General features: G+C 31.5%; 1 protein-coding gene across 1 annotated transcript; it reads right to left on the reverse strand.

Annotated features, from left to right (window-relative positions):
• Nucleotides 1–5,599: 5,599 nt before the first annotated feature.
• Nucleotides 5,600–13,605, reverse strand: LOTGIDRAFT_56601 (hypothetical protein; the record flags this gene model as incomplete). The annotated part of the gene is made up of 2 exons (XM_009048191.1): nt 5,600–5,739; nt 13,233–13,605. Coding segments are annotated over 2 exons (513 nt in total), but the record flags the coding sequence as incomplete, so codon positions are not given.
• Nucleotides 13,606–14,269: the final 664 nt, after the last annotated feature.

Consider the following 14,269-nt stretch of genomic DNA (forward strand, 5'->3'; position numbering starts at 1 on the left):
AGAGATTTAAGTCAGAAAAGTAGAAAATAGTATCAAACACAGGAATAAATCGGGTTAAAGAAGATTAAATGATATTACATGTAAATATAAAATATAAATATAAAAAAGACAAAAAAAACTATAGGAAACATTAAAGGGACTATCCGCTTTTTTTGTAGGATTAATTTTTTTTTTTTGCTCAATTTTGTGAAAACTATACACCCAAATCTAAACAAATGTGTCTCTTAACGTATCTGAAAGTTATAACTAACAAAAATTTAGCCGTTAATTTTTTAACATCAAAACTGTCTCGTAAAGTTCGTTTTGATTTTTGGAAGCTGTTAGAAAAAGTCTGTAAGGGTTTAAGTAAAATAAACTAATTGCTCAAATATTTCTCCTTCGTATTCTAATAATAACTAAGAATATAAAACCATTATAAAATTAAACATCAAAACTAGGTCACTGCTTAATTACTCTTTGTTTTTAAGTAACCCTTTTAAAACAAATTCAGTTTGATTAAATCGTTACATAGATATAAAGATAGCTTGCCAGGCAAGGTAACATACGCCCACTGGCAGCTGTGAGAAATGATTAAACAGTCCTTAGTGACTACAGGGTTTCACAATATAACTAATAGAGTGAAACGTCAAGTCAGACACGATATTTCGGTGAAATATTATCCGATCATCGCGAAAATCGATAGGGATCATCTTCATAATGACATTGACATACAAAATAAAAATCAAAAGAATCTGTAAAGAATTGTAGCCTGTAGAGTGAGCACGAGTTGCACAATATAGCTAATAGAGTAAAACGTCAGGTCAGACACGATATTTCGGTGAAAAATTATCCGATCATCATGAAAATCGATAGATCATCATGAAAATCAATAGGGATCATCTTCATAACAACATAGACATACAAAATAGAAATCAAAAGAATCTGTAAAGAATTGTAGCCTGTAGAGTGAGCACGAGTTGCACAATATAGCTAATAGAGAAAAACGTCAAGTCAGACACGATATTTCGGTGAAAAATTATCCGATCATCACGAAAATCAATAGGGATCATCTTCATAATGACATTGACACACAAAATAAAAATCAAAAGAATCTGTAAAAAATTGTAGCCTGTAGAGTGAGCACGAGTTGCACAATATAGCTAATAGAGAAAAACGTCAAGTCAGACACGATATTTCGGTGAAAAATTATCCGATCATCACAAAAATCAATAGGGATCATCTTCATAATGACATTGACACACAAAATAAAAATCAAAAGAATCTGTAAAAAATTGTAGCCTGTAGAGTGAGCACGAGTTTCACAATATAGCTAATAGAGAAAAACGTCAAGTCAGACACGATATTTCGGTGAAAAATTATCCGATCATCACGAAAATCAATAGGGATCATCTTCATAACAACATTGACATACAAAATAAAAATCCATAAAGAACTGTAGCCTGTAGAGTGAGCACGAGCCAAATGTGAACGGACGGACGGACGGACGGACGGACCGACGGGGTGATTACAATATACGCCCATCTTACGTGTGGGCGTATAAAAAGAATACTTTACGACGTTTTTGACAGTGAAAATGTTTTACAAAAAGAGCGGAATGTCCCTTAAATGAAATGAAATTGGCTTTTCAGTCCTCTAATGCACCCGATTTGGATAATGAAGATGGACAATTTCATGAAGTGTGCTTTGAAAGACTTTTTCGGTTTATTTGCTCATCTGAACGGCTGGATGTTTTTGTCATATTTGCTCCAACAAACTCGATCACTAATGAAGGTATTGTCTCGATCTTTCCCCTTACATTCAGGGACAGCGAGTATGCGTTGTACTCACTGCTATGTACAGAAGAAAATCGCTTGGGAGTGAAATAGAAACGGATCAAGGATATGATTCTAATCGAATATAGTTTAAACGCATGTATGCATGGAATTGGATGTTATAGTAGCACTGGCCAAGGTCATGGTTTCTAGTTCGATGACTTTGGAACACAGGCAAAATTTTATCATTAGATTCTTAGAGAAGCTGAACTTAAACTAATATTTTTCACTTGAGAGAATATCAAAAAGATACTAAATGTACAAAGGGTGTATATATCATTTTGATATTAAAATATAATTGCGCTATGATTGACAGAACCTTGTAATACAAACCCTTATTTTTCTCTTAACGTGTCATTTTGAATTAAAGGTGTCAGTATATGAACATATTTTATTCACTGATATAAAAAGCTTGGATTTATCTTAAATGTTTTCTGTAGTTTATTTTGACATGCTAATAGTAACAGCTACACCTATCGCTTTTCATCCGTATGACATTTAAACGATCCCACTAAAACGCATCATATCATCAAATAGTGACAGGATGATTTTAAGCAGTTGTATTTTTAACAATACGCAGATACAAAATTCTGAATAGACTTATATATACTTATAGGGTATATTTTGTATAGTTAACCTTTTTTGAGTTTGTAGAGAGATCAGAATAAACTTCTTATTGGCCATAATATGTTTTAGATGTTTCTGATCACTACTTTATCGATTTGAACTTGACTGTAGTAAGTGTGAATATGTTTGCTATATGCAGAGACGGCGCACTGAGTGTACATTCTATAAAATGGCTTTTTATATATTTTTGTGTCAGAATGCAGCATATCAATTTTTTTCAAAACTTTTCTTGAGGGAGAATCCTCTCAGATGGGACAGTTGGCGCTATGGCGCTTCCACAGATCTGTCGCATTTTGAACTCGATAGTTTACTCTGCGTTGGGTCAACCTGTCCCCTGTTTGTACCCTTAGTATCTGAAGACTGGCTCCGTTACTTTTTTTTATTCTCCTTCCAGATAGTGGAATCACTGTATGCCCCTTGTTGTACAAGTGTGTGTGATGCTCTCTACCAGCATCGGAAGTGGGGCTTACCGTAACTATAGGTTATCATTTTAACGTTTCTATTGTTGCCAATCCCTAAACTTGTCGGCTTAAAACCCTTGTTCACAGACCCTAGTGACTTTAAACACACCTTACTGTCTGCAACCAGTCATTATCTTTTCTACTTGTCACACCAGGTGTAAGAAAGTCGGATAAGTCACCGTAATGACATACCATACGATCAACTCTACTTGTTTCCGCAAATGAAGATGATACTTTAATACAAGAGTAAATCGTTGGTGGCCGACAAGTTTCTATTTAATGATGTACATCAGAAAACTTAACACCATATATTCGTTTGTTCCATTGTTCATTTGCACTTCAGATAAGAAAACACAAAATGCTATTGTATTATCAAGTTACAACGGTCTGTGTTTAAGAATTTTGAACTAGGGAGTCCAAGTTTGGTAATGCTGCTAAGGATCATTCTAATTGAAAATTTTAAGTTCCATACAGGTATTACCAACAGCTGTTCGAGCGTCCACTAGAATATTAGATATTGTCATTTGTGCATTTTTCGTTTAAAAAACGGCAAGGACAAGAGCAGGGTAAAATAATAATAAAAGTTAACTTTTGATAGTACTTTACTTTTCAAAAATCAAAAATATCACAAATATGTTTAATGAATGATAAAACAAAAGAAAATTTCTGGGGACTTTTTCTAAAGCTAAAAATAACATGCAAGATCACAACAATATTACAAACAAACATAATTTTATAGTAATTCTCGTATCTTTGATATGCACACTTTTTATATATAACAGTCAATCAATATATTAATTATAACATTATACAATCTTTGATTGGTAGTATATATCTTAACTTATATACAATCTGCGATCAAATTAAAATATTTATATTAACACAAGACAATGTCATCTAGACATTTGAATACACATTGAATACAATAAGCTGAACCAAATTTTGAAATAGAGTTCAGGGGAATTCCCCAAATTTGTTGTACGATTTGCAAGAATATCAAAAGAAATTGAATATACATGAATAATGAGTTAAAGTTAACTCTTGTTTATTTCATTAATTAGACAAAAATCACTAATTTTGAGAAAAGCAGTCCACGGTTATCATTGAGACACCTGACACAAGTGACATTATTATTATAAAAATATTATTTAGTAATTAGTTATATAATTATATTGCACACTATAAACGGTTTGCTGGCAGGTTGGTGATGCAGTTGATACAAGCTATATATAACAAATATGCTGTCATTATATGTCTTTAATAATAGATTTAAACATTGGCCAATTGATTTCCAACTGTTTATCTAAAAGGTCAATCTTTAACTCTTAGTTTCATCTAATCATGTAAAACCTGTGTTTATTCAGCAGGTGATCGATTAATATACCACCCCTTCATTAAATTTACACCGATTCCTGCTGGGAGATTTGTCTCCCTTGCAATGTCCACCAGCTGCAGACGTTGACTTGAACACTTTGAATCTAAACACAATATGGCAGGACACAATAAGATTACATCATATTATACATGCATCACACCTTGTATTATTGTCTAGTCTAATTCAATAGATGCTACAGAAAAACGGAGGTCTCTAAAATGTCACACTTGACGAGGATGTTCTGGTTGAACGATTGAGCAAATTACTAGTGTCATTGCTGCCGTAATAAGTCCCTAGATACTCACATTGATATTGACTAGAAGCGTGTTAAGAAAAGGTCAGGTAAAAACGACAAAAGCGGTTAAGGAAATTACAGGTGAAGTATTCTGATGGGAGTTTTGTTGAGACCATCTGTGATGATAATACCAACTATTCAAACCACAATCACTCTCTCTAATTACCCGTATGTAACTTGATCGAAGGATTAAACGGGGATCGAATTCTTAATCTTATCCAACACTCACAATATACACAAGTCTTTAATTAAACTGTGATTTTCTGATTAAGATAACATCTCTTTTCAGCTCAAGTAGACAATTTTTCTCAACTGCTTAGGATTCTGTGTCAATTAACGATACATTGAGTTTTAACGCACACATATTAAATTTTATACAGATTATCTTGGCACCCGTTTTGTCCAACAATTTATATTATTGTAAACTGTCCTACAAGTGGGTTAATTTCGGTATATAGTCGTACCCATTTTGATTGCTGTAACCACCCATGGATGAGATTGAACAGCTCATTGAGTTCGACATTGGAGGTGCTGACGTCATACACTGTCCTGGCTGCGATTCCATACCATTGTAAACACTCCTCTGTGCCATCATATTGTTGTTATTATTATGGTATCCTTGAGATGTTGGGTTATGGGGCATGAACATGTGCCCAGCTTGAGAGTATGCAGACGTGACGGAATTTATTTGAGATCCTGGAGACATAGTTGAACGGGGCATTAAAGATGGACTCTCGGCTTGAGGAACAGGACTGACTTGATTTGGCATACGCATTCCTTGGATATTGGGATTTCTTGATTGCTGTTCACATGCTGGATGATTTGGGGAATGACCTGATGGAGGAATACGATGTCCATTTATAGAATCACTATCATAGTTCATACCTAGACAATCTGGACTAGCACTGAGATCATGTGAACCACTATTTTCTGTATCACTTCCACCATAACCGTCCATTTTATCAGAACCACCCTTCAGTCTACAATCCTTTTTAAATTTCATTCGCCGATTCTGAAACCAAATTTTGATTTGACGTTCTGAAAGATTGAGTAGTGCTGCCATTTCAATTCGTCGAGGTCGACACAAATAACGGTTAAAATGAAATTCTTTCTCTAATTCTACCAACTGAGCGCTAGTGTAGGCTGTTCGGGCTCTCTTGGCTGGTTCAACTGAAATGAGAAAATATAAGAAAATAAATTAAAATAGTCGATCAACTCAGATTGGTAGTTCAGTTAATTTTTCTCAAGGCAAAAACAATTCAGACATGCTGTCGACTTTCATGTCTTTCCCATAAACAGATATGTACTTTTATATTATAGGCTCGGTTGGTAAAATCTTACATCTGAATTTTGTACACAAGCTAGTCAACAAATAATACAAACGGATGTAGGTCATCACCTAGAAATTTTATGAACGAGAGCAATTATTTCAGCAGTAAAAACCATGGTGAAATATCTAACATTATTGTATGTGTTTAGAATATCAAATTGTGGAATAAGTGCACTAAGTAATACCCAAACACTATCAGTTTACTTGCCTGACAGGTTTGCATACAATTATAAGGGCCTGTTTAATAGATGATACATGGCGTTACATGAGCCTTGATCATTTATGATATAGATACTGTTTAGCATTTGATACCTCATACAGACCTTTACAAATAATTAATAAACCTGTCCATTCCTATTGAAATTATACCAAAAATTTGTCAGACGATGCACCTTCAATAAAGTAATTGTTGGGGTATGTCATATATTAAAACATGAATTATTTCATGGGTATGACTGCTTCATGCAAATTCACTTTTCCTTTATGATGTTTAAACTTCATTATACATATACATGTATTTCAATTTCAGATCGTTTGAGAACGCGAAGTTTTATGACTGTCCAAACAAGAATTGAAGTTTCAGAAATTCCAAGCCAATTCAGAACGATTTGTAGTCGCACAGTGCATATGAGTAGTTCTCGAATCACTTATTTGACGAATGCACTTTAGGAATTTTAAAGAATTATCGTTAAGTTGAATTAACATTAGTTTTTAGTAGTCATAATTATTGATGAATTTACTTATAATATTTATGAATTTTCATAATTGGGGTAAATGGTCTTCATTAGTAAAATTGGCAAAGATTCAAATAGTATTGGCAACTACTGAAAGAAATTTTCTTCATTCTATACATCATATGTTACCTATGTGAACCACAGTAGTGGTAAGCCAAGTTTGTGCATTGTAACTTGTTTTTTGAATCTTTGGAAAAGAAATAACCTTTCCGATCTTTTCATTTCTTACTATCAAAACCTACTTTGTTTATAAATATGAGATAGGAATGAGGGACAATTGAGAAAGGGAACTGTCGTTTAACTTGCGGGGACGCATTAGGTTTTATAAGGTATTTTGCCCTATTGGCTGAATGTTAGACATGACCACGTCCTTTTGATGTATTGAATCTAATTCTGACTCTTGTAAATTAAGATATTTTTATTATTCACGTATTAAGATTCGACATGGGATTGAAATGTTCAGTTTAATATATCATATTTGATATGTCTTATCAAATTCCGAAATTATTTAACCAGTTTAGCCCGTAATGAATCATACAGAAAAATGCCATAAGTTAAATAATTAAGGCACATCACGTTATATTGCTGTACTTGTATGCGACATTCATGTTTTGTTTATTAATTCAGAATTATTTGTGACAAGATAAACTTGTTAACATTATGATGTTAATACTGACAATTTCATCCCAGTCTAGGATATATGACGAGTATGGCGTCAACGTACAGTAGTTTTCAAAATGCAATAAACGAGCAGTCTTGAAACAGAATGATTTTAAATAATTGAAAAAGTGAGATCAGTAAAGCAAGACATGTTTTCAGGTTGTACCAGTATATAGCACGACTGGAAACTTTCATGACAGAATCCCAAAGAGTACTTTAGTGTCAACGACGTTATATGTTATGAAATGTAAAAGGATACCAACGTAAACAAAATGTTCCACATTTTTCCGTTTTTGTTTTGTTTAATATTCAAATAAGGATTGCAATACACGTATATATCCTGTAAAAGAGCAGTAAGCCATCGTCGCCATAAAGGGTCGTTTTTATGTGACAATACTCTTGTAACAGGCACGAAAACCTGCGTAGGATTTAAGGAATTACAGGTCATGACAAGAATGTTGAATTTGCATAAAACGACCTTACTCTGTGCAAGTTCTTATCTGTTAGACTTCGGGTTATCTACACTTCAAGATGTATAAATATTTTAACAGTTAACCATAAAATGATTCAGACAATATTAGGAGACAATTATTTTTTACTGTCAATTAGTCCAAGGAACGATAAAATCTCACCAGAGGAAAACACAAGACTCGTATAAAGATAATAAAATCATCAATGTACGGAAATGAAAAACGATAACCTCACAAACTAAATGTCATGCAATATTGAGATAGCATTCTATCTGATGCTTACAATCAAAATAAATTTGGCGACAAGAATATTTCTAGAGATATCACAATTTTTTAGTTTCTGAACAAAATTAGTCTTTAAATATGTTCACCTTTTGTCCTGCCGTTTATACTTGAAATCTGTAATCTAATTAAGAATGTAGATGTTCCAAACCGTATTGTCTTACCTGTTGCGTAATTATCACATCGTAACATGATTTTATTTATCACTTTTATTTTTTATTATGGATTAATATTATGTTATTTCGTGATCCGAGTTTGATTTCAAGTTTTTAAAAATTAATACGCGTGGTTCTATTACCTAGGGATATAACTCGTATACAATTGCAAATCAAATTTTAAGTTGGAAAAATCAAATAATATCAACCGAAATAACGTTTGTTATTACAGAAAAGTATGCAATACATAAAGTCATAATATGGCGATGTTTTACTAAATTAACAAGATTCACAAACATTGGACGAAAGAAAATCAAATATTTACCAAAGTTAGTCTTCAGACGGACAAAAGGAAAGCGTTGAAATCAAAAACTTATAGTTCATATACTTGGTCAAATCTATACTGTGTACTGATTAAACCTGATTTAAAGTAAGACGACAAAACCTAAACTAAGCCTAAAGCTGACCCTACACTGGTTAAAGTTACCTAATCAAACCAACCAAAACAGGTTAAAGATAGATCATCTGGCAATCTACATTGGTGAAGTTACTAGAACTTGTTTAAGTTGTCTGATCTACACTAGTTAAATGTACCTGACCTAAATTTGTTGAAGATCGCTAATCAACCTTCACTAGTTAAAGTTACCCGATCCCCACTGGTGAGAATTACCAGCTGATCAAACCTATAATGGTTAAAGTTATCTGACCACAGATAAACTGATTAAAGATGACTGATCATACTACCTACACTGCTTAAATTGACCTGATCACAACTAAAATAATTAACTGAATAAACCTACATTGATAAAATTTACATGATAAATAATTTTAAATGTTAGTCGAAATACACACTCGGTAAGTCGGTTTCTGAATCTTTACACTTTAGCTATTCCACACTGTTATGTCAATTAAAGCTTTCAAACCCTACATTGGTTAAGTTAGCTCTCATACTCTACAGTGCTTAAAGTTTGATAATCAGACCTAAGGTGGTTTTAGTTAAGAGTGTACTACTCAATGGTCACAGTTAGCTAGTCGACAACTCCCCTTAAAACCTACATTGGTCATACAAAAATAATTAAATAATGATTAGGTGTTATTAATGAAATTATTCTAACAAAAATTAATTGATAATTCTTATTCATGTTAATTTGTGATGGATTACTAAATTGTTGGATCTCTAAAGCGATCTTTCATGACTGTAATATTTCTTAACTGGAATCAGCGCAGAATAAAGAGTGAGTGAAAACCTGAACCATCTTTTTTATACTATGAATTTATGAAATTCATTAAAGTTAAATCACTGTTATAATCTTAACAATGACCTATTTCTAACTTCTATTTTTCTCGTAAACCATGCGGAAAATGAATAGACAATTGCACAATCTGACGTGTTATTATATTCAATACAGATTTCGCCTTTGAAATATTGATTCAATGAGAGGCATGTTACATATATTATAAAAGAAACATGAAGTCTGTATGTGTTGTTAGTATCAAATGTTCGAGATATGAACTTTCAGGTTACAAAAAAGGCCTGGACTGAAACAGTACATTGAATTGAATTACTCAAGCAAATTCAAAAAAGAATTTCTGCAAAGTTAGGTTTTAAAAATAAGATTATGATTTTGGGAACTAAATGAAATGATATTTCTTTTCGTGTAATATGGGAGGTTAGCTCCCAATTAATTATATTGATGCAAAATTATATTTGTTAATGAAAAAAGTTGGATGAGATAGGACTTCTGAAAATAATTATGTGTATACAAACAATATAGGTATACGAAAAGTGTTTTCGGAAGATCAAAACATAATACTAAGATATCATAACCAAACATTCAGACCAACCAATGCTGACGACTGGGTTAGGGGCTAGCATTTAGAACAAGATACTTTAAAAACAAAGATTTATGTCTATGACAATAGAAACATGATAACTTGTCGTATTGACATTATCTTAATATTATCTGACTTTACAATCTTTAACTAAGATAAATGTCTTAAAACTTATGTTTTGAAATCCATGTGTTGTTTCTTTTTATGCACTTGTTCGTGATTTTTCCGATTATTTATGAAGAAAACATCTATGCGACTGTCCTTAACATTTCCCTCAATTTCAAAATCGACAGTCACTTACAGCAACAAGAAGGTAGAAGATGATAACAATTTTCAGTTTATGAAATAAAAACAAATCTAGTTATCTAAATGCATTGAATTTTGCATTCCGTATAAATAAATTTTTAATTTGGCAATGACCAATGTACGATATGCAAATGCGTACTTTTGCGTAGGTTTTTTTCGTATGATGTTTATTTTCTTACCTTTTCTCGCACAAAGACAAAAAGATTTCTATATAAATGTATTAACGGAACACTATTTTAAGATATACCACTCCTTTTATTGCACACAACGTTTCAACAATCTACATAGTTAATCGTTATTTAATGTGATCTCCACTACTGAATGTCGCTTAAGGACAATATACGTATGTATATAAACTCTGTATTTACTATTCTTCTACTTTCCTGATTTTGTTTCAAAAGAGACAATCCATGCAAACGCTATAATTATTTTACATTTAAAACCAAGAATAATCATCCTCAAATGAGTTCAAAGCCAATAAAATGAGTAAAATCTCAAAATAATTTAATAGTTTGTGTAAAGTAATGTATATGTTATATATTCAGTATAATATTACTAAGTCATATATCATAAAGTTCAGATATTTAAAATATAATTACAACCATGTCATGAACACAATTGCTTTTTTAAAAGTTGAAATACCCAATAATAACAACATAACGACGGTTAGAAAATCAATTTTAGCAGGTTACATTAAATTATTTTTCAAATCGATAATTTCTAATGCACCGTTTCTGAGATTCGAATCAATCTACATTTCATATGTTACCATTAGAATGAAACTCTTTTCATAACATTAATGATTGCAAAAATGCATAGAAATGGACATAAAAATATTAATATTATGTTAAATTTTAGGAATGTTTTGATTTTCAATAATTACTTAATAATAGAGTTGTTAATAATGTAGAAATTTAATAATTATCACATGATATACATTTTATATTGTTTTAATATTTGAATTAAATAAATAAATGAATTACATTTCTTATCTAGAAAATTAAAAATGTTATTATTGTAAGACCAAACTGATATTTATAGTGATAATGACTTTAAATGTTCTGGAATTCGCCCAGATAATTTCACCCTAAACTTAAATGGAGAATAACTGTAATTCGTTATGTTGACTTATAGCTTTTATAAATTGAATTTTACATTTTTTTCTGTCAATTTAAAAACTCATATGAAATCTACCGTAAATATCTGATATTTAAATCATCTTTATTCCATACAACTTCTAAAAAAGAGTTAAGTTTCGTCAGCCTTGAACATTTGATTCTGACTTATAATTAACATTTTATAATTTATCTTTAACTGCAATAATTGAAACTTAAAAAAGTAGAAGAAATTCAGCCAATGGTGACTAAAAAATTAATCCATATTGAAAAGGAATTGAATTAAAGAGAACTATTAAATCCATCAATTTCTAAACTTAGTAGAAGACAAAAAATTTCTTTAAAGCATAACTTAAAAATTGAATTATTCGATACTAACGTCAATGGCCACAGTAACGAATATACAGATTGAGATGTCATTGTGCTGAGTTGGGGAATATTTATTGTGAGAAATACGGTCAACGGAAATAAAAGATGCTAAATAATGAAAGGAGATGAGATAAAATGGTCGTATTAATATTACATGTAACTTTTCACGCCTCAAGGAATAAAGTTAACAGCATGAACACGGGTTAATTGATTAGGAAAATCCGATTTATTAAATTGCTTTCTAATGCAACCTAAATACGAATTGAATGATTTCTATTAAATATTGTTAGAATAATATTATGAATTGGTTTGTGATAAATTGATTCTGTTCTAGAATCAACATTATTAAAATTAACCAATGAAAATATTGCCGCTCCTATTATGGTTAAAATAAATTTATTCTTTTGCAATGTCATTGTTTCTTCTAATGTAAAATATAACGTCGAGTAAAAAAGGGAATAGCTGTAATAGAATTCATAAAATTGTATTAATTCATTTCGAAATTGTTTTGTAAGGGTGTGTCGATATTCTATCCAAGATTTTAAAGCTTTTTTCAATTTTTCATTCTATATTTGAAAAATTATCATTTTAAAATTATATTTTCTTTATTTTATTTACGAGTTTTTTTTTTTATTTCACCAAAATGAAATAGAATTATGTATTATCAATTTCATATCTTTTATTCATATGCTTATCTTTCATTTTAATAACACACTAATTATAAAAACATAAAAATAAAATATTTCATTTATAAAATTATAAAGATAAATTGGAATGATAAATGGATATTAAAAATAACATTATTTATTGATATTTAAACGGCATTTAAAAACAGCAATTCAAATTACTTATTTTCAAGAATTTCAAAATTTTTCTCATTTTCCAAAAAATTCAAACAAAGTAGCCTAAGTAACCGTTTAAACCAAAAGAACTATTAAGTATTTAGTTGTAAGAATTGAATAGTTAAAGTCAATCCATAAATCAGCAATTGTCTATTTCATCCGCTTCCTTTTTCCATCAACTTTACTATCATTAAAGTAATTGTCTTTAAATGTTATTGAGAATGATTTACTATAGAAGGTCGGTATCCATCCGACTCAACCAAAACAAATCATTTTTTATGACCTTATGAAGAAGACTGTGGCACGTGCGAAGACAGAAAGGCTAATTCATGGCTCGTTTATCAAACTGATTTTAAAAAATGAGGTAAAGTGTTAAAAATCTCTTCAACAACGGTCATCTTACAGTTACGACAGAGCTGAGGTTTACGATGACTTAATGAGGCTATAACTCTTACTGAGTCGATCATTATGGCTATTAAAACCTACTTCAAGCCACCAAATAACTATAAAACTATAGACGGAGGTATAATATTCAGTGTTAAGATTAAAAATAAAAGTGTATCTTACCTGTTTGAGTAGTTGTAGCAGTTGGTCTCTGTTTACTGTTATGACGAGAATCTTTCATCCAAGGAAACACACCTTGTCCCTTTCCATTATGTCCTGGTTCCTGAAGGTTATTCGATCCTGGATGACAAGCTAGTGGATTACTCTGCATACATGAATTGGTGTATCCATCGTTGTATTCCGTAAGGGTTGGACACTGGTCACCATTCTGTGACATAGGAGGTTGAACTGCGCAACTAGTGGGACGGTAATAGCCAGCGGCAGAATCTGGTCCCATCGTGCCGTAAGTAGCGTAAGCATTCTCATACTTATAACCATTATCATGTGGGTAATATCCTTGGTAAGCCGGCATGCTGTCACAATATGTTTTCTGCATCTTTCGATTTCCTAAATTTATTTCTCGAGTTGTAGCGTTCAACATACTATATCTTCAATATTCATTGCGTGTCCCGACCCAGTCGGCTATCACGTGACTTTTCCGTAGCCAATGAGTGTCGGCTGGATCCCTGTAGTGCTTGATACTCTCTGAAAGAAGAAACATGTTAAGTGAAGCATTTCAACGGTAATGAAACAAACATCAATTATAAACCCAACTAAAGAACTTTGATAAATTACACAAAACTGACGAAAATTTGTTTAAATTCATTTATTGTTTACTAGTGTCGAGTCTTTTCAACTCGACGTTTGAACTAGACTGACTTAAACGCTTTTTAGATGTTTGAATATGGAGAATCTTGTCGTGCAGTCTACAATGTAAACAGTAATATTATTATGTTTATTTATCTTTTATAACGTTTCTGTTTGTATCATAATGGATAATCAAAGTATACTTGAATATTTTACGGTAGGTTTAGTAATTGTGAAAGGAAATGACGTTAGATTTTTATACAAAGACCTAGTCGATGCTTGAATTGAAATTCAGTTGACATCGTCATAATTTTATGACTTTAGCCATATGTAGACATATTTTGCGATAATTATTATAATTTTACCAGTAAAAGTGTCAAATTTTATGAAAAGCCATTATTGTCATTATTAAT

The sequence above is a fragment of the Lottia gigantea genome (genome assembly GCF_000327385.1).
Source record: "Lottia gigantea unplaced genomic scaffold LOTGIsca_12, whole genome shotgun sequence".
NCBI lineage: Eukaryota > Metazoa > Mollusca > Gastropoda > Lottiidae > Lottia > Lottia gigantea.